At 41.8% G+C, this 26,319-nt stretch overlaps 2 protein-coding genes across 8 annotated transcripts in view; one reads left to right on the forward strand and one right to left on the reverse strand.

Moving 5' to 3' along the window:
• Positions 1 to 26,319, forward strand: part of MGST2 (microsomal glutathione S-transferase 2) — a 101,607-nt gene that overhangs the window by 30,245 nt on the left and 45,043 nt on the right. For 2 of the 4 annotated variants that reach the window (XM_063723665.1, XM_024245970.3), the window contains 2 exons: positions 6,377 to 6,458; positions 6,938 to 7,118. In XM_063723665.1, coding sequence (XP_063579735.1) covers positions 6,377 to 6,458; positions 6,938 to 7,070 — 215 coding nt within the window. In that variant the 3' untranslated portion in view covers positions 7,071 to 7,118. Of the gene's footprint in view, positions 1 to 6,376; positions 6,459 to 6,937; positions 7,159 to 26,319 lie in introns of those variants that run through there. The other 2 variants (XM_002815158.5, XM_054553543.1) reach the window with 1 other exon arrangement.
• The window catches only part of MAML3 (mastermind like transcriptional coactivator 3), a 434,306-nt gene continuing 427,274 nt past the window's right edge, over positions 19,288 to 26,319 (reverse strand). For all 4 annotated transcript variants that reach the window (XM_054553544.2, XM_002815157.5, XM_054553546.2 and 1 more), the window contains exon 5: positions 19,288 to 22,852. In XM_054553544.2, coding sequence (XP_054409519.1) covers positions 21,858 to 22,852 — 995 coding nt within the window. In that variant the 3' untranslated portion in view covers positions 19,288 to 21,857. The remainder of the gene's footprint in view (positions 22,853 to 26,319) is intronic.

Raw genomic sequence — 26,319 nt, forward strand, 5'->3', positions numbered from 1 at the left:
GGGAAAAGAAAATGTTATTAAAATTATAAGGAAGAACAAATATTTACTATTTATTAAGTGGAAGTGGACCATCATAAAGGTCTTCATCCTCATCATTTTCACATTGAGTAAGCTGAGGAAGAGGAAGAAGAGGGGTTGGTTTTGCTGCCTCAAGGGTGGCAGAGTCAGAAGAGGTGAAGGAGGTGGAAAGGGAGACAGAATTGGCAGGCACAGTAGGTATAAATTTATAGAAATATCATCATTTCTGACGTTTTTGCTTTTTTTCTCTAAAAATGTTTCTATATAGTACCAATCCTTCTTCCACTGTTACGTTTAGTTTCAGTGCTTGTATCATAGAAGGGTCCATGTCATAAAAGAAGTAAAAAAGCAGACTTGAATCATCAGAACCCTTCTGCCAGATTGTCTAATGTCAATTTATTTTCTGGTACTGCCTCTTCTGTCTTCTTCCTTATCATCTGGCAGAGGTTCAGAGCACTCGTCTCTACCAAGTCATCTTCTGTTAATTCATCTGGCGTGGTGTCTATTAGCTCTTGAATTTCTCCAAGATTCATATCTTGAGACCCTTTATCCCCCACATTCTTTGCTACAGCCACTATCTCTTTCATGATTTCCTTGATTGGCTCTGTTGTAAATCCTGTGAGTGTCATGCACAACACCTGTACACAGTGTTCTTCAGCAGGAATTTATTGTTTCAGGTTTGACGGCTTTCACAACCTTCCTGTGACAATGCTAGCATCTTCAATGGTGTAATCCTTCTAGGCATTCATAATGCTCTTTCTATCAGGGTTCTCTTCCACAACATTGACAATCATTTCCATAGAGTACCTTGTATCATGAGCCTTAAAGGTCCTGATAACCCCCTGATTTAGAGGCTGAATTAAAGATGTTGTGTTTGGGGGCAAGTAGACTACTTGTATGCCTTCCGCGTTGAACTCATGGGGTTCTGGGTGGTCAGGGACAGTGTCCAATATCAAAAGAATGTTAGAAGGTAATCTCGTCCTGACTTCAGGGACAAAGCATTGATGGAACCAATCCAGAGAAGGGGTTCTTGTTGTCCAAGCTTTTTTTTTTGTACAACCAAATGACTGGCAGGTGCTGCTTATCTTTTTCCTTCAAGGCTCAGGGGGTTAGCAACTTTATAGATAAGGGCAGTCCTGATTATAAACCTGACTGCATTTACACAAAACAGTAGAGTTAGCCTATCCCTTCCTGCCTTAAATCCTGGAGCTTGCTTCTCTTCTTTACTAATAAATGTCCTTTGTGACTTTTTTTTTCCCCCAGGACAGGGCACTTTTGTTTGCATTAAAAACCTGTTCAGGCAGATATCCTTTCTCCTCAATGATTTTCTTAATGGTGACTGGGAACTCGTGTATTGCTTCTTGGTTGGTAGAAGCTGCTTCTCCTGTTATCTTGATATTTTAAAAGCTAAGCTTCTTTCTAAAATTATCAAACCATCCTTTGCTGGCATTAAATTCTTCAGCTTTAGATCCTTCATCTTCCTTTTGCTTAAAGTTGTCATATAAGGATTTTGCTTTTTCTCAAATCCTATCAGAGTCTACAAGTATGTGTTTCTTATAGCAATCCTGCTCCCACATAAAAGCTGCATTTCAATATGAGATAAAAAGATATTTTGGAAAAAGTGCAAGGTTTTTCCCCCTGCTGGTATAGCTGCAAGTGACAGCTTTACAAATCACCTTTTCTTTCTTTTTTCTTTTCTTATCTTTTCCTTTTTTCTTTCTTCATCTTCTTCTTCTTTTTTTTTTTTCCACTGGTCCTTGCACTGAATTCATTTATCTTGCAATGGTGTTCAACCACAGCTCACAGCTGCAGAACTCACTCTATGACACATATTAAGCCATTCAATTTTTTCTTGTAATACCATGACTTTTCTCTGCTTTTTGGGAGCACTTTCAGCACCACTAGTAGCAATCTGTATGGGTCTCATGGCATTATTCAAGGTTTATGGTATTGCACTAAACATTGATGAAAAATGGGCAAAAACCCTGAGAGATCACTTTTTACTGTGATACGCAATTTTCTGGAGAAAAGAACTGCTCAGTTGGAGATGATTAGCATCACCTTTTAAGCAGATACTTGCAACACTTGAGCTCACTGCAATAGCAACAGGAGGTGGCTACAAAATATTTATAGTAGTACAGTATTTCTATAGTTAATTTTATGCAGTTATGATTTAATACTGCATCTTTACATTTGTTTACATTTCTCTCAGCTACAAGTGGCATCATGCATTATGGTCTGTGTTTGTATGCTTTGATAAATTTTAACTTTGCATAAAATTCATATATATATCTATATAGGCTTTCTGCTGAAGCTTTGTAAAAATTTGCGTATATTTTATGATAGTAAATGATAAAATAGACCAGTATCTACATCTGTTTTATGCATTTGTGACATACCTAACTTTTTCCTAAGTTTTCAGTATTTCTGGGCTATGTGGTTCATTTGTGAGTTTTGTCAGATTGTCACAAATCTCCAAAATGTTTTCCAATATATTTATGTGTTTATTTTTGTAAACCCACCTCCTGCACAATCCAGTATATTTATCTGAAAATATCCATGCATAAATGGACCTGTGCTGTTCAAACCCATGTTGTTCAAGGGTCACCTATAATTCTAATTAACTGAAGGAAGAGGACACAGAATGAACAATTCACATTAATAATTACAGCTGGCGAGGCCCAGCAGCTTATGCCTGTAATCCCAGCAATTTGGGAGGCTAAGGTGGAGGGATTGCTTGAGGCCAGAAATTCACGACCAGCCTGGGCAACAAAGGAGACCCTGTGTCTACAAAATTTTTTTAAAAAAACTATCTGGGCACACATGTAGTCCTAGCTACTTGGGAGGCTGAGGTGAGAGGAGCTCTCAAGCCCAAGAGTTTCAGGCTGCAGTGAATCATGATAGTGCCACTGCACTCCAGCATGGGTGACAGAGTGAGACCCTGTCTCAAAAAGAAAATAATAATAATTATCATTACAGCTATTATTTATTGAGCCCTTACTATGTGCCAGGTACTGTTTTTGCTTTTTGTTTTTTTTTTTTGTTTTTTGTTTTCTGTTTTGAGACAGAGTCTCGCTTTGTTGCTCAGGCTGGAGTGCAGTGGTGCGATCTTGGCTCACTGCAAGCTCCGCCTCTCGGGTTCACGCCATTCTCCTGCCTCAGCCTCCCAAGTAGCTGGGACTATAGGTGCCTGCCACCACGCCCGGCTAATTTTTTGTATTTTTAGTAGAGATGGGGTTTCACTGTGTTAGCCAGGATGGTCTCGATCTCCTGACCTCGTGGTCCGCCCATCTCGGCCTCCCAAAGTGCTGGGATTATAGGCGTGAGCCACCGCACCCGGCCACCAGGTACTGTTTTTAAGTTTTATGCATACATTGTCCCATGTGTAAGATTTACAGGATTTAAAGCCTTCATATGAGGGAGGGTCTATAATTAATTTCTACTTTACAGATGAGGAAGCTGAGGTACAGAGATGTTAAGTAATTTTTCCAACTTGACATTCACCAATGTGGGGAAATTTTTCCTTTCAAGTGCAGAGCCGGGTCTGTAGGTATTTGTGCCAACAACCCATGCACCTTTTCTTAAAGGTCTCCAAGTATGTAGTGCTGCCGTTTGTATGTAGCAACTCTACAAACATCCACTTTCTATTTGACTGGGGTATCCTTGGTGAGCTGAGGGATTTCTCCAAACTTGGCTTATGCGTTTAACAGTGAGTCAGACCAGCCCTGCTACCTTCGTTGGAGAAATTCAATCTCCTTTTTCTGGTGACTTTCACTGTCTCATTTTGGTCTATACTTGATTGCCAAGATTTAAATAAACCAAAATCCAGCTGCCTTCAAAGGCAACCCCATCACTCTCTTTCTTGTAGTTTTTACTGTGAACTGAGTAATTTCAGGTACAATGTCCTTTAGAGAAAGACTTCTTCACTTTATTACAACTCATACTTGTGTCGCTTAAGGGCATGAATGAAACCGTTGTTCCTTGTCATGTAAGAGCACATTAACAACTAATAAGAAAAGCGCCTGCCTTTTGGTAATGGGACTCCGTCTCTGCCATTTGACCCTTTGGATTTCCCTGTGATAGGCTGAATGAGGCAGACTGCCTGTCAGAAAGGATTTCTTGAGTATCTTGTCAGAAATTTCTTTTCATTCTTTCTCATCCAAAGTAAGTCACCTACTAACTGTTCCTGAACTGTTCTCATTGGCTTTCTGGGAGTAACTCCCTAGACAGGGAGTCTCAAAACTGAGAACCATGTTCAGAACTCTTTGGCTTCCTCAGACCCTGGGAAGGGTCCACCAGCTCTTCCTTCCCAGCTCTTTGCTTGGTCCGCTCGTTCCTGTCCTCTGGCGCCGATACAGATGTCATCCCCTCCAGAGGCCTTCCTATACCCCATTTTGGCAGCCTCCTCCAGTTCCTCTCTCTCCCATCTCTCTTCATTTCTTTCACAGCACTTTCAAGTTTGCACTTTTCTTCTCATTTTTTTCTTTGTTGTCTGTCTTTGCTGAGAGAATGTATACTCTGTGAAGTCAGGGAGCTTGTATCTTTTTCACTGCCGACCTCAATCCTTAAAGTAATACCTGGTTTGTGGTAGATACGGGGCTGGGTGTGGTGGCTCACACCTGCAATCCCAGCACTTTGGGAGGCCAAGACAGGAGGATGGCTTGAGTCCAGGAGTTCAAGACCAGCCTGGGCAACATAGGGAGGCCTTTTCTCTACAAAAAAAAATTTAAAAATTGGCCAGGCCTGGTGACATACACCTGTGGTCCCAGCTACTTAGGAGGCCGAGGTGGGAGGATTGCTTGAGTCCAGGAGGTCAAGGCTGTGCTGAGCCATGATCATGCCACACATTCCTGCCTGGGTGACAGAGCAAGACCTTGTCTCAAGAAAAAAAAATCATGCGGCCAAGTAAAATAATAAATTTAATTTAATCTAGCATATCGCAGTCCCACACATAGACTCCAAATGTTTACAGTAGGGCTCTGGCAACTTGCGTCTGGGAGGTGGTGAGGAAGAGAGTGGGGCCCTAACATAGGGAAGACATTGATATGTGTTGATATGTTTCACTGGATGCGATGATAGAACATCATCATACTGTATTTCATAATTCTTTTTGAGATAAATTTTGTATGTAATAAAATGCATAAATCTTCAATGAATGTTGAGAAGTACACACACCTGTGTGGTCCAAATCTCTATCAAGATCTAGAACATGACAACTACCCAGAAAGTGTCATCCTGCTTTTCCCAGTCAGCGCCATTCTCACTCCCAGATGCAAGCACTTCTGATTGTTTTCATCAGTTAGGTTTGTCCATTCTAGAACTTCATATAATTGGAATCATACAGTATGTAGCCTGTATAATGCTTCATTCACTCAGCAAAATGTTGTGTTGCATAGATCTGTTTTTTTTCATTGCAAAATGTTGTGTTGCATAGATCTGTTTCTTTTCATTGAATAGACTCTCTCACACCTTTGTTATCCATTCTTCTGTTGATAGGCTTCTGGGCTGTTTCCAGTTTTTGGCTATAATGAATAAAGCTGCAATGAACATTCTTAAACAAGTCCTTTTGTGAACACATGCTTTCATTTCTCTTGGGTAAATACACAGGAATGAGATTGCTGAGTCAAATGTTACGTTCGATTTTATAAGAAACTACCAGAACTTTTCCCAAAGTGGCTGTACTATTTTACATTCCTGCCAATGATGTGTGCGGATTCCAGTTGCTTCACATCCTCACCAACATTTTGTGTTATTGGTTTTTTTTTTTTTTTACAATTTTAGCCATTCTGGTGGATGTGTGGTAGTGCCATCTCATTATAGTTATTTATTTATTTATTTATTTATTTTTCAGATGGAGTCTCAATTTGTCACCCAGGCTGGAGTGCAGTGGCATAATCTTGGCTCACTGCAACCTCCACCTCCTGGGTTCAAATGATTCTCCTGCCTCAGCTTCCTGAGTAGCTGGGACTGCAGGTGCCCGCCACCATGCCCAGCTAATTTTTGTATTTTTAGTAGAGACGAGGTTTCACAATGTGGGCCAGGCTGGTCTTGAACTCCTGACCTCAAGTGATTCACCCCCCCTCGGCCTCTCAAAATTCTGGGAATACAGGCCTGAGCTACCGCGTCCAGCCTCATTATGGATTTAAGTGGGAATTTGTTGATGTTGAATCATGTTGAAACATTTTTCTTGTGATTATTGGCACATTTGTTTCCTTCCTATGTGGATTCTCTCTATATTCTGAATATAAGTATTTTGTCTAATATATGTTTTGTGAATATTTTCTCAGTCTTCATACAACATCTTAAGAGACTGCTGTTGTATTTTGTGCTTTTTCTTTTTTTCCCACCCCCTCTATAGTTTTTGCTACTTGTCTGGGTCTGGTGTACATATATGGCCGTCACCTATACTTCTGGGGATATTCAGAAGCTGCTAAAAAACGGTAAGGAGAACCCAGTAATTTTGTATTTATGCAAAAAGTAGCAGGATAAGGTCTGGGTCAGTTTCCTTCTCCTGAGAGATATTAACAGCACTGCGAATTGTGGTGGCAAAAGTAATCCATACTATCTGAGGCCAGGTCTTGCCAGTTCATACACAATTAGGCATGAGATGGGAAAATGCAAGTATAAAACTGTGCACTGAATGTGGACTCTAGTTCCTTGCAAAAATTTTGCATTGTCTCCAGAAAGTTACCGAGGAAATAATCCTGCCTAGCCTTGATAATGCTTTGAATGTTCAAAGAAACCAAGTGATCTCTATGGCTAGGCATTCCCTTTAACTTATGTGATGAGCCAAAATTTTCAAATTGCAAAAATATAGAACTTCTGGGCAGTGTTAACAATAGGACAGCCTATTTCAGGACTCTCAGCTTCCTTATTACAGTCCAGTTTGTCACTTTTCTCCCTCATGTCCACCTTGCAGGATCACTGGTTTCCGATTGAGTCTGGGGATTTTGGCCTTGTTGACCCTCCTAGGTGCCCTGGGAATTGCAAACAGCTTTCTGGATGAATATCTGGACCTCAATATTGCCAAGAAACTGAGGCGGCAATTCTAACTTTTTCTCTACCCTTTAATGCTTGCAAAAGTTGTTCCCACCACGAAGGTAATATGGTATCATTTGTTAAATAAAAATGAAGTCTTTATTCTGTTTTTCTTGAAATGGCTTTGTAGAAGCACACCCTTTAGAGCATACATTTCCTGTTTAAGAATTGAAATTTGCTTGGGGTAGGTACATCCATACCATCAGTGGAAGTGTGTTGTGCCCTAGTTTTAGAAATGCATGCTGAAGTCATGACTGGTTGTGTAGGGACACAGCAGCCTGACCCGTGTGCTGGTCTTTCCGAGGACTACTGACATATCCTGCCACTCTGACTGCTTCTCTCTTGATGGAAAGTTTCAGACAGAAGTTGATAAGGCAGCTGAGCCCTTTCATTGGTTATAGGAAAACAACAGATAGGAAGGCACGTGGGGGACATCAGGCAAACACATAGAGTAGCCAGAGAAGGGAGTCATCAACTGATAGCACAAAACAAAACAGGTTATAGAAGGCCGGGCACGGTAGCTCATGCCTGTAATCCCAGCACTTTGAGAAGCTGAGGTGGGCGGATCACGAGGTCAGGAGATCGAGACCATCCTGGCTAACATGGTGAAACCCTGTCTCTACTAAAAATACAAAAAATTAGCTGGGCATGGTGGCGGGTGCCTGTAGTCCCAGCTACTCGGGAGGCTGAGGCAGGAGAATGGTGTGAACCTGGGAGGCGGAGCTTGCAGTGAGCCAAGATTGCGCCACTGCACTCCAGCCTGGGCAACAGACTCTGTCTCAAACAAACAAATAAAAAACCCAAAGAAAAACAAAAACAGGTTATAAAAATGTACTTTATAAAGAAAAAAGTGTTTCCAGGCCAAAAGAGCTTGCTGCCTGATGCCCATACTGTAAAACCAGGTTTTTGGGAAAAGAAAAAAATTTAATTTTAAAAAAGAGATGGTCTTGCTGTCACCCAGGCTGGAGCCTCCAACACATGGGCTCAAGCAAGCCTCCTGCTTCAGCATCCCAAAGTGCTGGGATTCAGGTGTGAGCCACTCTGCCCGGCCAACAAAAGCTTTATATTGCAAGTCAACTCACAGGAAGATGGGAGTCAAGCTCAAATCTGTCTCTCTCTGCTGGCTTCCAAGCAGTATTTTTATTAGAAAATGTCAGGGGGTAAATTCTGAGATTAGTAGGTGATTGGTGGAGAGAAAGGGGAGGTCTGAAAAGTCCTTGGGCATGTCCAGTTATCTCTTTATGCTGCCTCAGAGGTAACGTGCAAATTCCAGAGGGATTAGTATGAAATGTCATGGAAATTCAGGCTGTGACATCAGCAAGCTTGTTCTGTGCAGACTCCAGTTAGCCATCTTGGTTCCAACAGATTTCAGCCAGTTTTTTTTTTAATCTCATAAGGAGAGAGAGTTTCAGTGTTTCAGTAAGTTATTTCTTTTCTTATCTGCCATCCTCTAAATTCAAGAATTTCCTTTAGTTATTGGTTTCTTGAATTCTTTGGGGCACAATTTCAAGAGGAAGAAGAAGAAAAAAAAGGATACCATTTCAAGGAATTGCCCAGGGACAAGTGCGAAGAGAATATTCTTTCTCTTGGCTGAGGAAGGTGGGTCATGCTCACGGCTGTAGAACGTGGGTTGGGTTCTGCTGCATGCCCTGTGTCGTGTGGGTTTTGGAGGGTGATATGGGAAGTACAGCGGAACCCCCAAAGCTGTTCTGACCCTGATGTGCAGTCATTGTCTGGCACAATGCAGATGACTTTTCCTCGTTTTCTTCATCTGTAAAATGAGAACGATTCTACCTCACAGCTTTCAAAGAAAAGGCAAAATGAATTACGAGCATACATAACACATTTTGACGTCAGGAAAAGGGCCCTCTGTCAATTTTCCAAAGAAAATTGGACAGCCTTGAGTCTGGTGTGGGCATCTTCAAAAGCTGTTTAGTAGTACTTTTCTTTTTTTGTGGATACAATAGAAGTTAAAAAGGCCAGGAATAATATTAATAGAAAAAGAAAAAGAGACACTTAAATACTAGTGTTCCCATAATACATAATCTCCTGCATCCCAAATGGCAGTACAGTATTAAATACTCCAAAGCACACTGAGAATATACTGGCCTGGGAGTGGGCACATTTGCATACTAGCTCAGGTTCCCCTACTGATTGGCCATTTGAATTTGGACAAGGCACCCCATCAGTAGGAGGTTGTGAATCAAAGAAGTAAAGACTCCAGAACCAGACCACCCTATCCTGTCCTATCACTTACTGGCTGTGCTACCCCGGCACTTTGTAGCTCTCTGCCTTGGTTTTCTTTTAGGTAAAATAGGGCAAATACGCTAAAAAGCTATGAGTCTATGGTCTTTTTACTTAATATTCTTTTCAATTATGATCGTGACTTGGATTGTGACATTTTAATTGTTTTATACATTGAGACCAATGAAGGATGAGAATGCAAATTTTTGATACTAAGGCATAATTACTTCATAACCATGTCCTTTGCAAGTTGAAAAGAAACTTTCCAAATCTTACAATTGAAGATTTTTAAGCAATTCCTGTTTTGCACTTAAATTGGCTCTGGGCAGGGTAAAACACACACACACGCACACACTTTGGTTAAACATGTGGAAATAAGCAATGGGTGTAGCAGACTATCAAGGCCTTGTCACTTTAAACATTCAAACAATAGATTTTCCTTTGTTCTAATTGCATTGTCACCAGGCAACCTTTTGATTATTTTCAGTCCTATTAGATTTGGCTATAGAGAGCAACCATTTCTGGCCACAGAGATGTGGGTTTCTGATCAGTTTGACAATTACATATACATTTTTTGTATATTACTAAATTGATTAATTTTATTTTTAGAAATCAGATTCGTTGCCTTAAAAAGTCAATGTCAGGAAGCGGGGGATAGAGAACTTTTCTGCGTTGAGAGTCTTTTTTTATTTTATTATTATTATTATACTTTAAGTTTTAGGGTACATGTGCACAATGTGCAGGTTTGTTACATATGTATACATGTGCCATGTTGGTGTGCTGCACCCATTAACTCGTCATTTAGCATTAGGTATATCTCCTAATGCTATCCCTCCCTGCTCTCCCCACCCCACAACAGTCCCCAGAGTGTGATGTTCCCCTTCCTGTGTCCATGTGTTCTCATTGTTCAATTCCCACCTATGAGTGAGAACATGCGGTGTTTGGTTTTTTGTCCTTGCGATAGTTTACTGAGAATGATGGTTTCCAGTTTCATCCATGTCCCTACAAAGGACATGAACTCTTCATTTTTTATGGCTGCATAGTATTCCATGGTGTATATGTGCCACATTTTCTTTTTTTTTTTTTTTCTTTTCAGTTCTTTTTTTTTTTAATTTTTTTCTTTTTATTATTATTATTATTATTATACTTTAGGCTCTATGGTACATGTGCGCAACGTGCAGGTAAGTTACATATGTATACATGTGCCATGCTGGTGCGCTGCACCCACCAACTCGTCATCTAGCATTAGGTATATCTCCCAATGCTATCCCTCCCCCCTCCCGCCACCCCACAACAGTCCCCGAAGTGTGATGTTCCCCTTCCTGTGTCCATGTGTTCTCATTGTTCAATTCCCACCTATGAGTGAGAATATGCGGTGTTTGGTTTTTTGTTCTTGCGATAGTTTACTGAGAATGATGGTTTCCAATTTCATCCATGTCCCTACAAAGGATGTGAACTCATCATTTTTTATGGCTGCATAGTATTCCATGGTGTATATGTGCCACATTTTCTTAATCCAGTCTATTGTTGTTGGACATTTGGGTTAGTTCCAAGTCTTTGCTATTGTGAATAGTGCTGCAATAAACATACGTGTGCATGTGTCTTTATAGCAGCATGATTTATAATCCTTTGGGTATATACCCAGTAACGGGATGGCTGGGTCAAATGGTATTTCTAGTTCTAGATCCCTGAGGAATCGCCACACTGACTTCCACAATGGTTGAACTAGTTTACGGTCCCACCAACAGTGTAAAAGTGTTCCTATTTCTCCACATCCTCTCCAGCACCTGTTGTTTCCTGACTTTTGAATGATTGCCATTCTAACTGGTGTGAGATGGTATCTCATTGTGGTTTTCATTTGCATTTCTCTGATGGCCAGTGATGATGAGCATTTTTTCATGTGTTTTTTGGCTGCATAAATGTCTTCTTTTGAGAAGTATCTGTTCATATCCTTTGCCCACTTTTTGATGGGGTTGTTTGTTTTTTTCTTGTAAATTTGTTTGAGTTCATTGTGGATTCTGGATATTAGCCCTTTGTCAGATGAGTAGGTTGCAAAAATTTTCTCCCATGTTGTAGGTTGCCTGTTCACTCTGATGGTAGTTTCTTTTGCTGTGCAGAAGCTCTTTAGTTTAATGAGATCCCATTTGTCAATTTTGGCTTTTGTTGCCATTGCTTTTGGTGTTTTAGACATGAAGTCCTTGCCCATGCCTATGTCCTGAATGGTAATGCCTAGGTTTTCTTCTAGGGTTTTTATGGTTTTAGGTCTAACGTTTAAGTCTTTAAATCCATCTTGAATTAAAAACAACTATGGATGACCTTTGTGAGACAATGGAAACAATTTTTTTTTTTTTTTTTTTTTTGAGATGGAGTCTCACTCTGTTGCCCAGGCTGGAGTGCGGTGGCGCGATTTCTGCTCATTGCAAGCTCTGCCTCCCGGGTTCACACCATTCTCCTGCCTCAGCCTCCCAAGTAGCTGGGACTACAGGCGCCCACCACCATGCCCAGCTAATTTTTTGTATTTTTTAGTAGAGACTGGGTTTCACCGTGTTAGCCAGGGTGGTCTCGATCGCCTGACCTCATGATCTGCCCACCTCAGCCTCCCAAAGTGCTGGGATTACAGGCGTGAGCCACTATGCCTGGCCAGAGAATGGAAACAATTTAAGCATGGAATGTGGATAGATGATATTAGGGAATTAATGTTAATTGTGTTAGGTGTGATAATTATATTGTGTCTAGAAAAGGGAATGCCCTAATTCTCTGGAGCTGTGTCCTGAGGCATTAAGGGGTAAAGTGGTTGGATGTACTTTGAAATGGTTCTGCGAAATATATACGTGAAGCATTTATGGCAAAGTGTTAATGATTACATCTAGTTGGTAAGTGTATAGGTATTCATTGTATTATTATTTCTACTTTCCTGGTTGTTTAAAAATGTTTATAATAAAGAGTTAAAGAATCTGAAGAGAAGTTAAAACCTAAAATCAGATTCTTGGTAGCCCTGAAGATTTTCTGTGTTGAGCATTGTTAAGAGATCCAGTGGTATTGATGGATCCACAGTCATCCATGCTGGCCTGGCAGCTGTCCTGGGTGTGGCACAGACGCCTGGGCCCCACATGTGTGAGAGCTGCAGTAATTACCTCCACCTGTTGCATGAAATGAGGCAGGTGTCTGTGCCAGCTACTCCAGAGGACACTAGTGGAGGAATTTAATGTCCTTAGTACTTAAAAGAGAACTGAGGACAAAACCGAATTTACAAAAAGAGGAAAAAAATCAAAAAGAAAATTAAAAGGTAAAGACTGGTTACCCAAAGAGGTAGCTCTGCTCCATTTTCAGGTAATTTTTCCTGTCCCACTTTTCTTTTAGGGGTTGGAGGTGGGTGGGGTGTGGCCAAAAAAGTCATTAATAAACAAAATCAGGTCATTTGAGGTTCACCCTTTTTCTCCAGACACAATCTTCCTTGAAAAGAATGGTCAGAGGCAGAAACAGCTCATTGAATGCTATGGAATATTCCTTAATCACCAATGAAATACGTCTTTCTCACTGGGGGCAGATGTCTAGTGACTTTCTAGAAAAATGTTTATTCTCTCCTCTTTCTTCCCCCATCATCATACTTACTGCACTAGGATTTTATAAAGGTCAGTAAGATTACATGTAAGAACTCATTTGAAAAGAGAAAGGTATTCCATTCGTCCAGTGCCAAACGAGTATAAGTAAGAATATGTGGCTTGAATTGATTGGAACTAGGAGTAATCAACTCTTCTCAGAGCTTCACGTTTTTACTTCTAGTGTCAGCGTCTCCCTGTGCCCTCCCTCCATCCCGGAATCAGTTCATTTTCTCTCCCATGTTTTCTGGGAGAGTGCTAAGCCAATATCAAAAGAACAAAGCCCAATGCCACGCTGTTTCCTATATGGTGTTATTTGCCAACCTGTCTGGAACCATAGCCCACTAAGGGTAGCGATGGCCTCTTCTTCATAATTAAATTCTTTCTTTTGGTTTGTGTATATTAAAACTTACCATTGTTTTGTACCTAAATTTGATGATGACTTTATTCTGTGGCCTACTTTTCCTCTTAACCCAGTTTTGAAACATGTTGTGATTATTAAGCTTTTTAAAGTTTGATGAGGAGTCTTAGGTCATTTCCTAGAAGTGGAGAGGTGGATTCACATCTATGTGATTTATTAACAAAGGGCTCTCAATAGGGGAAAAAGAAAGAGTGGGGGAAGCAGGACAGAGAAGGGGAACAAGCCAAAATAGGGGGCTCCTTTATTTTTCCTCCTTTTTTTTTGTTTTGAGACAGGGTCTCTCTCTGTCACCCCGGTTGGAGTGCAGTGGTGTGATCACAATCCACTGCAGCCTTGACTTCCTGGGCTCAGGTGATTCTCCCACCTCAGCCTCCTGAGTAGCTGGGACTACAGGAATGCATCACCATGACTGGTGGTTTTCTATTTTTTGTAGAGATGGGGTTTCGCCATGTTGGCCAGGCTGGTCTCAAACTGTTACAGGACAGAGAAATATGTTACAGGAAAAGGTCCCAATCCAGACCCCAAGAGAAGGTTCTTGGATCTTGTGCAAGAAAGAATTCTTGCACGAGTGAGTGCTCAGTGCAAAGTGAAAGCAAGTTTATTAAGAAAGTAAAGGAATAAAAGAATGGCTACTCCATAGAGCAGCCCTGAGGGCTGCTGGTTGCCTATTTTTATGGTTATCTCTTGATGATATACTAAACAAGGGGTGGATTATTCATGCCTCTCCTTTTTAGAACATATGGGGTAACTCCCTGGTATTGCCATGGCATTTGTAAACTCTCATGGCACTGGTGGGAGTGTAGCAGAGAGGAAAACCAGAGGTTACTCTCGCCGCCATTTTGGTTTTGCTGGATTTTGGCCAGCTCCTTTACTGCAACCTGTTTTATCAGCAAGGTCTTTATGACATGTATTTTGTGCTGACCTATCTCATCCTGTGACTTAGAATGCCTTAACCGTCTGGGAATGTAGCCCAGTAGGTTTCAGCCTCATTTTACCCAGTTCCTATTTAAGATGGAGTTGCCGCCTCTGACATTTCCCCCCTTTCTTTTATAAGAGAACCTTTAATCCTAAGGGTTGCAGAGGGACAAAGATCCATCTTCTGTAACTTCTTCAGGCTGAATAGGGGCGATGATATTCCTGCCTAACTATGAGGGTCTCTTGCATTCAGGGTATAGAGGAGCTCAGTCAGAAAGCATCAGTATGGTGAGGGCCATTCATGACTCTTGAGTTTTGACAAGAGGTGATATCTGGAAGATTAATAAGTGTTTAGTTTAAGAAAACATTCAGTAAGCTTGTTCTGTATACACAAAGAGTATAACAGTAATATATTCCACAAGAGTAAAGCAAAATAAGTAAAGTTATTCCAAGTAAGCTAAATTAGAAGGCTTTCCATCAACTGTGCAACTGTTGAAACCAAGCTGATATGGGGTTGGTAGCTGATTGCAATGTGCCCAGAATTCGAATACTGATCCAGACTTTTACATTACCCATCCCTCTTGTTTCCTCTGAGCAGCAGTTAGAGATCACTTGTTAGTTCACAGGAATAAACAGGGTTAGCCTAAATTGCAGAAACAAACTTAAAAACAACTAGTGAGACTAGAATTTAATAACCAGTATACCATAGTTCTTGAAACATAATAGTTCTCACTCTAGTTTCCCATTTTTACTAAAGACAAATTATGGTAAGACTGATTTGCTTTATTATACTTGGCCTGATTATTTGTATAAAGTGCAGCAAGGATAATTATTTTTCACACAGGCATTTTAATTTGGCTTTGATGGAACTCTGTTTCATAAGGAATCTCAGATAAGACCTTTTTAAAAGCCGAGCCCTGCCATGGGTTTGTACCCTGAAATACCTATGAGTTAGGTAAATTCCTGTCCATTTGAGGTCCCAAGATAACTTGGGGCTCCTGGACCTGTGAGAAAGTGACATTCTTTACTTACCATAGGTCAGAAACCCTGTACAGGGACTGTGTAGGCAAGGTATGAGGCCAGTTCCCCAAAGGGTTTTTATTGGCTCTACAAGTCAAGTTTGATTCCTTAAAGGAAAGCACACCATTCCAGTCAAAGCCTTGGTAAAATAACCCATTTCTCCAATTGTGTACTGTTACAAAAGAAAACAGATTTGTATTGCACTTATGCAAATAAGTATATTGCCATAAGTTAAGAATACTCACAACTAATTTGCAAATTCTGGGGAAGTCAGGTTAGAGAGAAACACATATATTCCAAATTTTGTTCACAGCAGTATACTTTACTCAATTGCTACAAGCTATAAATAGCTCAAAAGAAAAGTTTCCTTGACTCTGAAAAACAAAACAAAGCATGCTTCTCTGTTCCAAGTGTGCAGAGTCAAAGTATCCCTCCATAACTATTAGCCATCCCTTAAAGTATATTTCCTACCTAGTCATTACACAGCAAAGCTGTCTCAAAATGCGAAGTAATTTCTGATACCCCCCCAAACTCAAAACCGTCAGATAACACAATGCAAAACAGAACAGAGCCTTTGATTTTGAGAGGGATCCATCTGCTTTTAATTCTTGGGGTTTCATGATGAAAACAGGTTTTTTGCCAAAACAGAGTCTGTGACACCTCCTTTGTTTTTCCCAAGGAGTCTGTGACACCTTTGTTTTTCCCAAGGAGTCCCAGGCTACCAGAAGTTATCTTAGGACCGTTCATGTGTGCATTAAGAGTGGCAAGACAAAAAAAAAAAAAAAAAAAAAAGGAGAAAAATAATTCAGTTGACTGAGAAGAAAACATCTTTTTCCAGAAAAACAAGTTCCAAAAACAGAAAATCATTAATGGCCTTTTAAATATATCTATTGCTTGTTTATCTACTTGTAATTAAGCTGACTTCTAACCATAGTGTTCTTTAAAAAAGAAATCCTTTTGGATCTCTTATTACCTGACTTTAACAATGCCAAGCGGCCAATATTTCTAGCTTCTGAACTCTACCAAAGATAACCTCCTAGGTGCTTAGCGAAAGGAAAATTTAAGACAGTCCATGGAGAAGAAGAGAATAGACAAGGTCATGCAGATATTAAACCAGAAGTGGTAGGTGGGGAAATCGAACCCTGACTACCAATATGAAAGTGCAAGATCTTAGCTACTGAGCTATAGCAAAGGGTGGTCTCCAGTTCCTTTCCCAGAAAGAGTCTAGAGTAGTTAATTTTGAGCTTGCAAAGGCTTTTAACTATTTAATATGATTTTTAAAGCTATGACATGAATCCTAAAATTCCTATTTCCTGGAAGGTGGAGACCATGGGAAGGTACCACCACATGGTTAAAAGGTCAAGCTCCCAAGGACATAAAACAAGGTGGAGACTTCATCCAGTTTTTTGTTTGTTTCAGGGACCTGCAGCCAAGTTTATTACTGAGCAGCTTGCGAGGTCATCCTGAAAAGCGGGCTTATAGGTGTTCTAAGCCCATGTTTTATCCTAAAGTACACCTTGACACAGAAAAATGAATTCATGGCACAAAATACGCCAGCTTAAGACTAGCCTTAGAATTCTTTTTTGCATTAATCAAAACTTTACAGAGGACATAAACACTGATTTTGTCCCCCATTCATTCAACTATTTGCACACAGAGAGAGAAGCCAGAGATCTGACTGGTAAGAAATTCCTACCCTTTTGCCGGCATGCTAGGCTTCTGGGTTCTCTTTCCCTGAGTGGCCCTAGTGATCCGGCTTGTGGCACCACGGCCTTTGGGGGCCAAGCCGCATCATAAAGGAAAAGTATTTTTTTTCATTCTGGCTAAAGCAAAATACGCGTAATAAAACATAGATATTAACCAGTCTGCTTAGCACCCAATATCAAACTGGCAGGGCTTAAATTTGCCCTCAGATGGGCCCTGTCATCTTTAACCTCCGACTAGGAGTTTCAACATGTGGTCTCTGGGCAAGATGGTCGCCCTGAGTAATAGAAAAGAAAGAGAAAGGAGAGAGAGAAAAACATTGCCTGTGGCAGGGCAGGGAAGATGAAATGATCAGGGAGGCTAGAGAAAGAACCACCCATTGCAGCGACACTGAAAAGTTCAGTCGGCTGCTGTCGGTGGAGCAAGGATCTTTTCCAGTAATCCTACCAGCTCTCAAATTTCCCTTGTTAGGGAGGAAAAAGTTCCCCATGTCCCAGGATCCTGTATATTCCTAATCCTATCACCCATAGCTGTCAGCAAAGTACAAGGGAGATTAATCCAAAAAGAATAGCAGTTAACATCCCGTAGTGCCGAACCTGTTCTTAGCCGAGAGGGACTTTACCGAGAGGGGCCTCTAACCCCCTAAATCTTAGAAGGGACTCTTAACTCTCCTAAGTTGGGCCTCTAACCAGAGGTCGGTCAAGCATCCTTGCCTTTTATTAAGGGGGGGCCTTTAACCCCCTCTAGCTTAGGAGAGACTAACTCCACTAAGCTGGGCCTCTAACCCAATCCCATTCTTTACCCAGGTACCCCACCACTTACCCAAAGTCTTCCACTCAGTGCTGCCGTCTATTTCCTTTGGGTTGGGGGGGTGGTCTCCCCAGTATCGTCCCATCCTTCTCCAGAAATATGTTAGAGGACTCCAATACTTACCCAAAGGTAGCTGTTGGGTCAGGATTTCTGCACTATTGTCCCTTCTGTGGTTGCCAGAAATATGTTGCAGGAAAGAGAAATGTGTTACAGGAAAGGCGTCCCGATGCAGACCCCAAGAGAGGGTTCTTGGCTCTCGCGCAAGAAAGAATTCAGGGTGAGTCTGCAGTGCACAGTGAAAGCAAGTTTATTAAGAAAGTAAAGGAATAAAAGAATGGCTACTCCATAGAGCAGCCCCGAGGGCTGCTGGTTGCCCATTTTTATGGTTATTTCTTGATATGCTAAACAAGGGGTGGATTATTCATGCCTCCCCTTTTTAGACCATATAGGGTAACTTCTTGATCTTGCCATGGCATTTGTAAACTGTCATGGCACTGGTGGGAGTGGCAGTGAGGACAACCAGAGGTCACCCTCGTCGCTATTTTGGTTTTGGTGGGCTTTGGCTGGCTCCTTTACTGCAAACTGTTTTATCAGCAAGGTCTTTATGCCCTGTATTTTGTGCTGAACTCCTATCTCATCCTGTGACTTAGCATGCCTTAACCGTCTGGGAATGCAGCCCAGTAGGTTTCAGTCTCATTTTACCCAGCTCCTATTTAACATGGAGTTGCTCTGGTTCACACGCCTCTGACAAAACTCCTGGGCTCAAGTGATCTGCTTGCCTTGCCCTCCCAAAGTGCTGGGTGGGATTACAGGTGTGAGCTACAGTGCCCCGTCTGGGGGGCACCTTTAAACCAAGTCCCAGCCTTTGCCTGATCTTGCAGTAGAGCTCTGGAGCAAAATTATATCTGAGTTTGTTCAGACAAGTTAACTGGGCTTTTATACTCCTGCACCAGTGAGTCACCGGCTAAAGTCAATCCAGAGGGGTATAAACTTCTAAGCACTTTCAATTCTGTGGGTGGGTGCAGGTGAAGCCAGGCCATGGTTTGAGATGCAAAGTGGCCTGGTAGGAGTGGGGTGGTGGAGGCTGTTTACTGACAGTGCTCACTGCAGTGGAACAAGAACCTTTATTACTTCCCCTCACTATATTCCGATTTTTCTTTTTTTGACGAAAATATTTATTTTTCCAGTGGAGCCTCCCTACCTCCAGATGAACCAGTTGGAAATGGAATTGTTATGGTTCTGAATCTACAAATGGATTGCACTATGTTCCATGCAAAGTTGACTTTCCTCCCTTCCCTTTGCCACATCCTTCAGAGTGCGGCAGTAAATTTAGAAAGTATCAGTTGTGCAGTTGAATGCAAAGGCTGGGAATGATTGATCTCTTCCATTAAATAAATGTTTAAAGAATGATATCAAAATTTTGAGAAAAGAACTGCAGTTAATCAATTAAAACCCAGGAATAATATGTCTGCTTAATTAAGATTGGAGATCCAGTGAGGATCTTAAAATAAACTATACTTTGGATTGATTCAGATAATCTTTTATTTTTGTTTTTGTTTTCTTTAAAAGTGGTATGTCAACATCACTTCATTTCTACATTTCAGAGTTCTGTACATTTCTTAAAAGGAAATAAGCAATGCTCAATGTACAAAGTAAAAACAAAACTAGAAAAATCTGAATAAAATGGAGCAAGTTGCCATAGGTCATACAGTACAAATTAGTAATTAGATGTCATCTGAAGTGCAATACCACTGCTGTGATGATGAGTTAAGGAATGAAATAAAAATACTCTATTTTAAACAAACAGTATATATATATTTATATGTATATTTTTTACAGATAGTAGACCCAATGATATCTGCAGTATTGTAAAAACTTATGTACAAATAACTTTTTTTAGACATTACATATACATCAGCACCGTAGTAAAAACAAAACCAAAACAAAACCACCGTATTAAAATCTACCTCTCTATTAGTTGGTCCCAGTACTGAGCATTTGGAGGAAGCTTTTAAAAGATAATGGAGCCCCCACCCCTGTCCCACTTCCATTAGCCACCTCCAGTTTCTCATCATTGCTTATATATTTATTTCCTGTACCTTTCAGGAAAAAGGTAATTATGTTTTCTGTGTCTTCTCATTTGTTTGCTTTTTTTTGGTTTCATCTCTTTGATCCACTCAGTTTCCCCAGTGGCATCACTCCTCATTTGGGGAGTTCAGGGTCACCCTGCTGCCACGTCTTCGGAGAGGGCGCCCAGCCCCTGCCTGGGCTTCTCATTCACCAGGCACCTCTGGCCTTACATCCTGTCCCTTCCTGAGCAGATCTACAACCCGGGGTACACGGAGAGCAAGTCAAAGGCAATGTTTGCCCGCTGCCTCCTCTCCAAACCCTTCTGCCCCCAGCTTTCCATGGCAACTCGCCTTCTCAGGGCTGAGTGTGGCCAGTTCAACCCCACAGGCTCCAACTCTTCCGTAGTGAGCTGCCTGGGAGTGCACAGAAGGCAGCCAGCATCTAGGACATGGAGGGAGGAGGGGACAGGAAAAAAGCACACGCCACTCTCACTTAGGATGACACTGAAGCCACAAGGCCTCCAAAAGGGGGATTGGGAGGGGAGGCTAGGCGCCTTGTTGATTCCTTCTGACAGATTTCGCTTAGGGCTGATGTGCATCAATGACAAAGAGAACAACTGTACAGGACTTTGGAAGAGGACTACTTTGCCCATATGAAATAAACTACATCTCCTTTCTATCCAAATTTGTAAGGTGGAGCAATTGCTTTTTTAGCTCCTCCACCTCTCTGGGATTTTATATTTGTCTTTCTGATGAGTAGGGATAATGGGAAAGGTGGATTTTAGAGCATCACTCCCAGGATTTCGCCCAAAGGGAGCCTGAACCAGTGACCTCCAGGCCACTCCTTCCTGGGGATATCAGAAATATCAGATGTGGCTCACAAAAACACGACTCCCAAACATCAGAGCAGCCCTCTCGGTTCCAGGCAGATAATTCATTCAACTCTACACATGTTAGAGAAAGAAGACTCCAGTGTCGCCTTTGCATTTCAGGCATTGTCTAAGTTCTTCCTGCATTTATGTGGACTCTGCCCAAGGCTCCCTAAAGACATAAGCTTCACTTCTTGGATAGTCTGTAAGGAGAAGCAAGGGGAGGCTGGTGTGGAGGCAAGGAGGAATAAAGGCAGGGCTGGAGACAAAGGCTCCAGGCTGGCAGACACACAGGGTCCAGTAGGAGTTTCTCTGCCCTGCGGCCGCCAGAAGTAGATGTGACCCACCTGGATGTATGGGTTCTGTATCGGGCGCCATCAGGCTCCAGCCCCACCTGGAGGGACTGCCACCAGGGGCACCAGCAGAGGGAAGCCGTCCCAGGACTGCCAGATGGACCCTGCTCCAAACTCAGCCTGCTCTCCTTGTGACAGCAGAGCCTCTGCAATTCCTGAGGGTCATCATGGGGCAGGCGACAGATAGTCCTGTAGGATCTGTTGTTATCTCCTTGTGACAATCTCACTGTTCTTCGTGCCTGCCCTCCAAATTCAGTAGCATGTCTCGAAGCCTTACATCTCTCGGCACCCAGAGTTCAGTGCATTTCCAACCTGTGCACCTGGCCTGTGCAACCACCCAGCCTCTTCTGGGGGACTCTCCCTGGCTGAGGCTCTGTCTCTTTTGTATCTCCAAAGCTGCTGTCTCCCGACCTGGGGCAGGAGGGGCTGAGGATACCTCTCTTGGGTAATAGTCCCTCTCGGCTGAAGCAGCTCCTGCTGGGCCAGGCGATCACAGGGCGCGCTGGGCAGAGGGGCTCTGGCCGGCTTCATCTTCCCACATGCTCCTCCGGGTGTCTCCATCTCTCGCAGCAGGGATCTGCATGGCGTCTCATCTCGATTGCTGTGTGAAAATCAGGTGAAATGAGGCCTGGCGGGGCTGTGGATTGGCACCTGGATCTTCCACTGTCAGCCAGCTGCAGTTTTGCTCAGTTTACGTGGGTCAAAAAAACAAAAAACAAGGATGGGTCAACATCCTGTTTCTTCTTCACTTTTTAAGCTTTAACCACTCAAATTGTGGATCTTGGGGCCTCTCTTGATTAGGGGTTACCAAACAATTCATCAAGCTCCTGCATCCACTCGTCCCCTGGCCCGCCTTTGATGATGGAGTCCACAAGGTCTGCACCGTCCACAGGGAAGGAAGCCCCAGCTCCGTCGCCACTGTAATTGTATGACACGTCCTGAGGGGCATTCCGCTCATAGGCTTGGCTCTGGCTGCTTGGAGCAAAGCTGCCACTGGGTATCTGCTGCTGTGCTGGGGGCTGGCTGAACGCTGGCATGCCCGGGACTCCCTGGCTCAGGCCAGACATGACCATTGGCCTCGCCTGGCTGGTGCCTTGCTGCCCCGGGAGCGATGGCATCATCTGCCGACCCATGGCAGCTGGGTTGAGGGTCCTCACTGTGCCCGTGTTAGCATCCACGACTGACTGGCTCAGTCCCTGTGGGAAGTGCTGCTTGGTCAGTCTCGGCTGCCCAGCTTGAAGAGGGTAGCTGGCGCCATTGTTGAATGGTCCCAATTCTCCACTAGTCCTCCCAGGCATGCCCTGCAAGCTCCTCTGTTGCCAGCTTTGTGCTCCTTGCTGGACTGTTCCCATAAGGCTCTGCAGCCTTGGAGGGGCTTGGGGCCTAGGCAAGGCCTGGCCTACTGGCCCTTTCATCTGTGGATGTTGCTGGGTAATGGCTGAGTTCACCAGCATGCTCTGACCAAAGCCACTCACCATTCCAACCCCCTGCCCAGAGGCAGGTTGCCTCGGTCCCTGGGCTTGGTTATGTGTGATGCTCATGCCACTTTGGTTTGGATGCTGCAACATTTGGGTCATGCCTGTGCTCATATTGTACATTCCCGGTTGGCTGGTAGGCGTGGTGCTATAAGGGGCCAGTCCCATCTCCGACTGCGCAGCTGCGGTGGCCATCGTCCCAGGGTTCTGGGAGGGTCCTATTCCCATGATGCCTGCATTCTGTGCCATCAGCCGTGACGTTCGCATGCTCTGGAGGGCTGCTTGGCTTCTTACGGCTGCTATATCCTGGGGAGAACCTGCAGTGAAAAAGAGGACACATACCACTCACTCTTCTCCATAAGCAATATACTGCAACAAGATGTTGGAATTTTCTTTGGGAATGACAAAATTCCTTTATATGAAAGGATCTACTCTGATAATAAATCTCTAATAAAAATGATTATTTTTCTGATTATAACATGTTGATTGTGAAAATTTTGAAAGTATCAAAAAATACAGAGACAAAAATTAAAGTCACCTGAAATCCCACCATCCAGAGATGATCATTCCTATTCTTTTATTTGTATATAAATAGACACCCACAAAAATTGGAATCGTACTGTGCATGTGTTTTCGTAGCTGACTTTTCCACTAAACAGATCCTGATGTAATTCTTGTTTATACTTCAGAAGCAAATTATTTCGTACTCTTATAGGTATGACATCATCCTCAACCAATAAGATACTATTTTCTTTGGAGGCGAGAGAAAATTCACCTCTGGGGCTAAATTAGAAAAAAATGGCTGATCACTTTGTATTTTCTATTCGTGAAGTGGAACATGGTTCAGTAGAGAATACTATCAATAAAGACCATTAAACTAATTTCCCTTAAGACTTGAGTAGGATTTGAGAGGTTAAAGGCCACTGCTTCTGCTAAGCAGCTATTTTGACAGATAGGACATTTTTTGGATCCACTCTGTAGATTTCAACATGCTCCAGATTCTCTGAATCATAACATGTCATTGCAAACTGGCCAGCTTCCTGAGCTAGAAAAAGAAATCATCCTACTACGTGCGACTTGGCCATAAACTTTATGCATTTCTACAGCGAAGTCCATTCCTTCAAATCGGCAACAACTATTTCTCTCAGCAAATTGCTAACACAATTTTAATAACGCTGTTTAAAAGGTGGCCAGAGTGTCCATACCAAGTCATTCAACCTTAATTAGGCATTTGAGTGAGTCCTTCTTTACATGTTACCAGGAAATTTCCAAACAGCCAAGAGAATGGAAATGTCGCCAGTAGAACACCAGTCAATGTTGCAAAGGTCTAGGAGGTGCACAAAAATGGATTTTTCTATGTCCCTGCTAATGATTGAGTCTATGAGAAGAAGAAAAATAGTTTTTTTCCTGGACATTTAAAGAAGGTGCAGCATGGGAGCCAGTCAATATTCTAAGCAAATTTGATCCTACCTGGAACTGTGATGAGAAACCAGATGAGAATAGTCTAACCTTGTTAAACCTGGCACCCTGGTAGATAACTGAAGCATGTTTTTGTCTTCCTGATGTGGCTATTGATTTCTGGGCTGCAAATATGTCTCCATATTTTCTTCCTTTCTTTAAGAAAGAAAATTACTGGAATTTTGATTATGTCTCAAGTTTTTGTGGCTTGAGATCAATATCATACTGCATTGAAAAATGAAATGGTTTCTATTAGGAAACCTGAAAGATTGAGGGAAATCCCTAGAAATGTTTTCATATTTTGTTTTAAGCTTCATTATATGTAAGTGATTTTTTGAAAAATCAAAAGTTCCTAGTAAAACACTGGAAGGTAGTATATACTGCAACTTGTAATCTTGTCATGAAGTTTTGTGACCTTAACGACTAAATTTTTATTGACTGCATGGCCAATAAGATCAACTGTGGTGAAATGGGTTATTGAGTTGTTTATAAAAAAAAGTTTAAGGGAAAAATATTGCTGAGTCAGAGATTGATTGGATAGACCCAAATTATATAAACAGTCTGATGGGCTGCTAGAAATAGATGAAAGGACATCTATAATTTGGCCATTTTGGGGTATATTTATAATGGATATGGTAAAGGACTGGATTCTGTCTGGAATAATTTTGTGAATGAGAAATAGGTTCCTTTCTTTAGAGGGCAGAAATGTTACAATGCCTTTTAATAGGCAGTGATACATTAATCCAAGCCAACCTTTATTTTTATTTAGTGTAAATGACTGCACTATCTTGATGTAATTCTTATTTTTAAAAGGCATTTTAAAATCAGCAATCACCACATTCTTTTTCACCTAAGAGAAATAAAAAGATTTTTATTAATGTAGTTTTATGCCTTCTGCGATTTTAAATATACAAAGGAAAAAAATTCAGATGTGTCCAAGGAATTAACTTGTCTTTATGTGATTACTACATGTGTTAAACAACAGATTATGTTTTCTTTTTCTTTTTTTGGTCTAAAACAGATATTATTGTGAGACACTGTAATCTAATTTTCTTGTCTGCTGGTTAACATCACAATGTCCAAGAAAATCTTGTATATTCAAATAGAGATGATAGTATCCAACTTTTTCCTAAAAAAGTCTATGTTCTATTTTCACTCACAAGAAGCCTGTATTTGTGAAAAAAGTAAGTATTTCCCCATAGTCATGTAACATTGCCCAGAGATCCAGAACCTAATGAGGGAAAGACAGTCATTAAGACCTTTGAAATGTATAATGGTGAGAGTATGGGATAGGTTCTCATGCAAGTTATACCTAACAAAACTTCTCTCCAAGAAAGATATTTCTTATTTTTCAGTTTGCTATTTTCCCAGATGCATAACATCATGCTATCTAGGGTGTCTGTAAACACATGAAAATACCGAAGATAGTAAAACAAATTATATATCTCAAACCAATCAGTTCAAGGACCCTAAAATGTCACACTGGCTTTATTGATAGTATTCTCTACTGAACCATGTTCCACATCACGAATAGAAAATGCAAAGTGATCAGCCATTTCTTTCTAATTTAGCCCCAAAGGTGAATTCTCTCTCACCTCCAAAGAAAATAGTATCTTATTGGTTGAGGATGATATCATATCTATATGAGTGCGAAATAATTTGCTGCTGAAGTATAAACAAGAATTACATCAGGATCTGTTAAGTGGAAAAGTCAGCTACAAAAACCCATGTACAGTACAGTCCCAATTTTTGTGGGTGTCTATTTATATAGAAACAAAAGAATAGGATTGATCATCTCCGGATGGTGGGATTTCAGGTGACTTTAATTTTTGTCTCTGTGGTTTTTTTTGTTTCTTTTTTCTGAGACACAGTTTTGCTCTTGTTGCCCAGGCTGGAGTGCAATGGCATGATCTTGGCTCACCACAACCTCTGCCCCCTGAGTTCAAGCAATTCTCCTGCCCCAGCCTCCAGAGTAGCTGGGATTACAGGCATGTGCCACTACGCCTGGCTAATTTTTTGTATTTTTAGTAGAGATGGAGTTTCTCCATGTTGGTCAGGCTGGTCTCGAACTCCCGACCTCAGGTGAACTGCCCGCCTCGGCCTCCCAAAGTGCTGGGATTACAGGAGTGAGCCACTGCACCTGCCTGGAATAGAAGTTTTGAACTGTACCCAAAACATTCAGAATAGCTCATATGTGTCTATGTTCTGTAACACGGGAATTATTAAATTGTGGTGGCTGCCTTTTCCCCCACAAATAATACGTGAGTTATGAACCTGGAAAACTCAAGAGACATTATGCTGGGTTTATCAGCTTTTATGTTTTTAA

The sequence above is a fragment of the Pongo abelii genome, chromosome 3 (assembly GCF_028885655.2).
Source record: "Pongo abelii isolate AG06213 chromosome 3, NHGRI_mPonAbe1-v2.0_pri, whole genome shotgun sequence".
NCBI classification, from domain to species: domain Eukaryota; kingdom Metazoa; phylum Chordata; class Mammalia; order Primates; family Hominidae; genus Pongo; species Pongo abelii.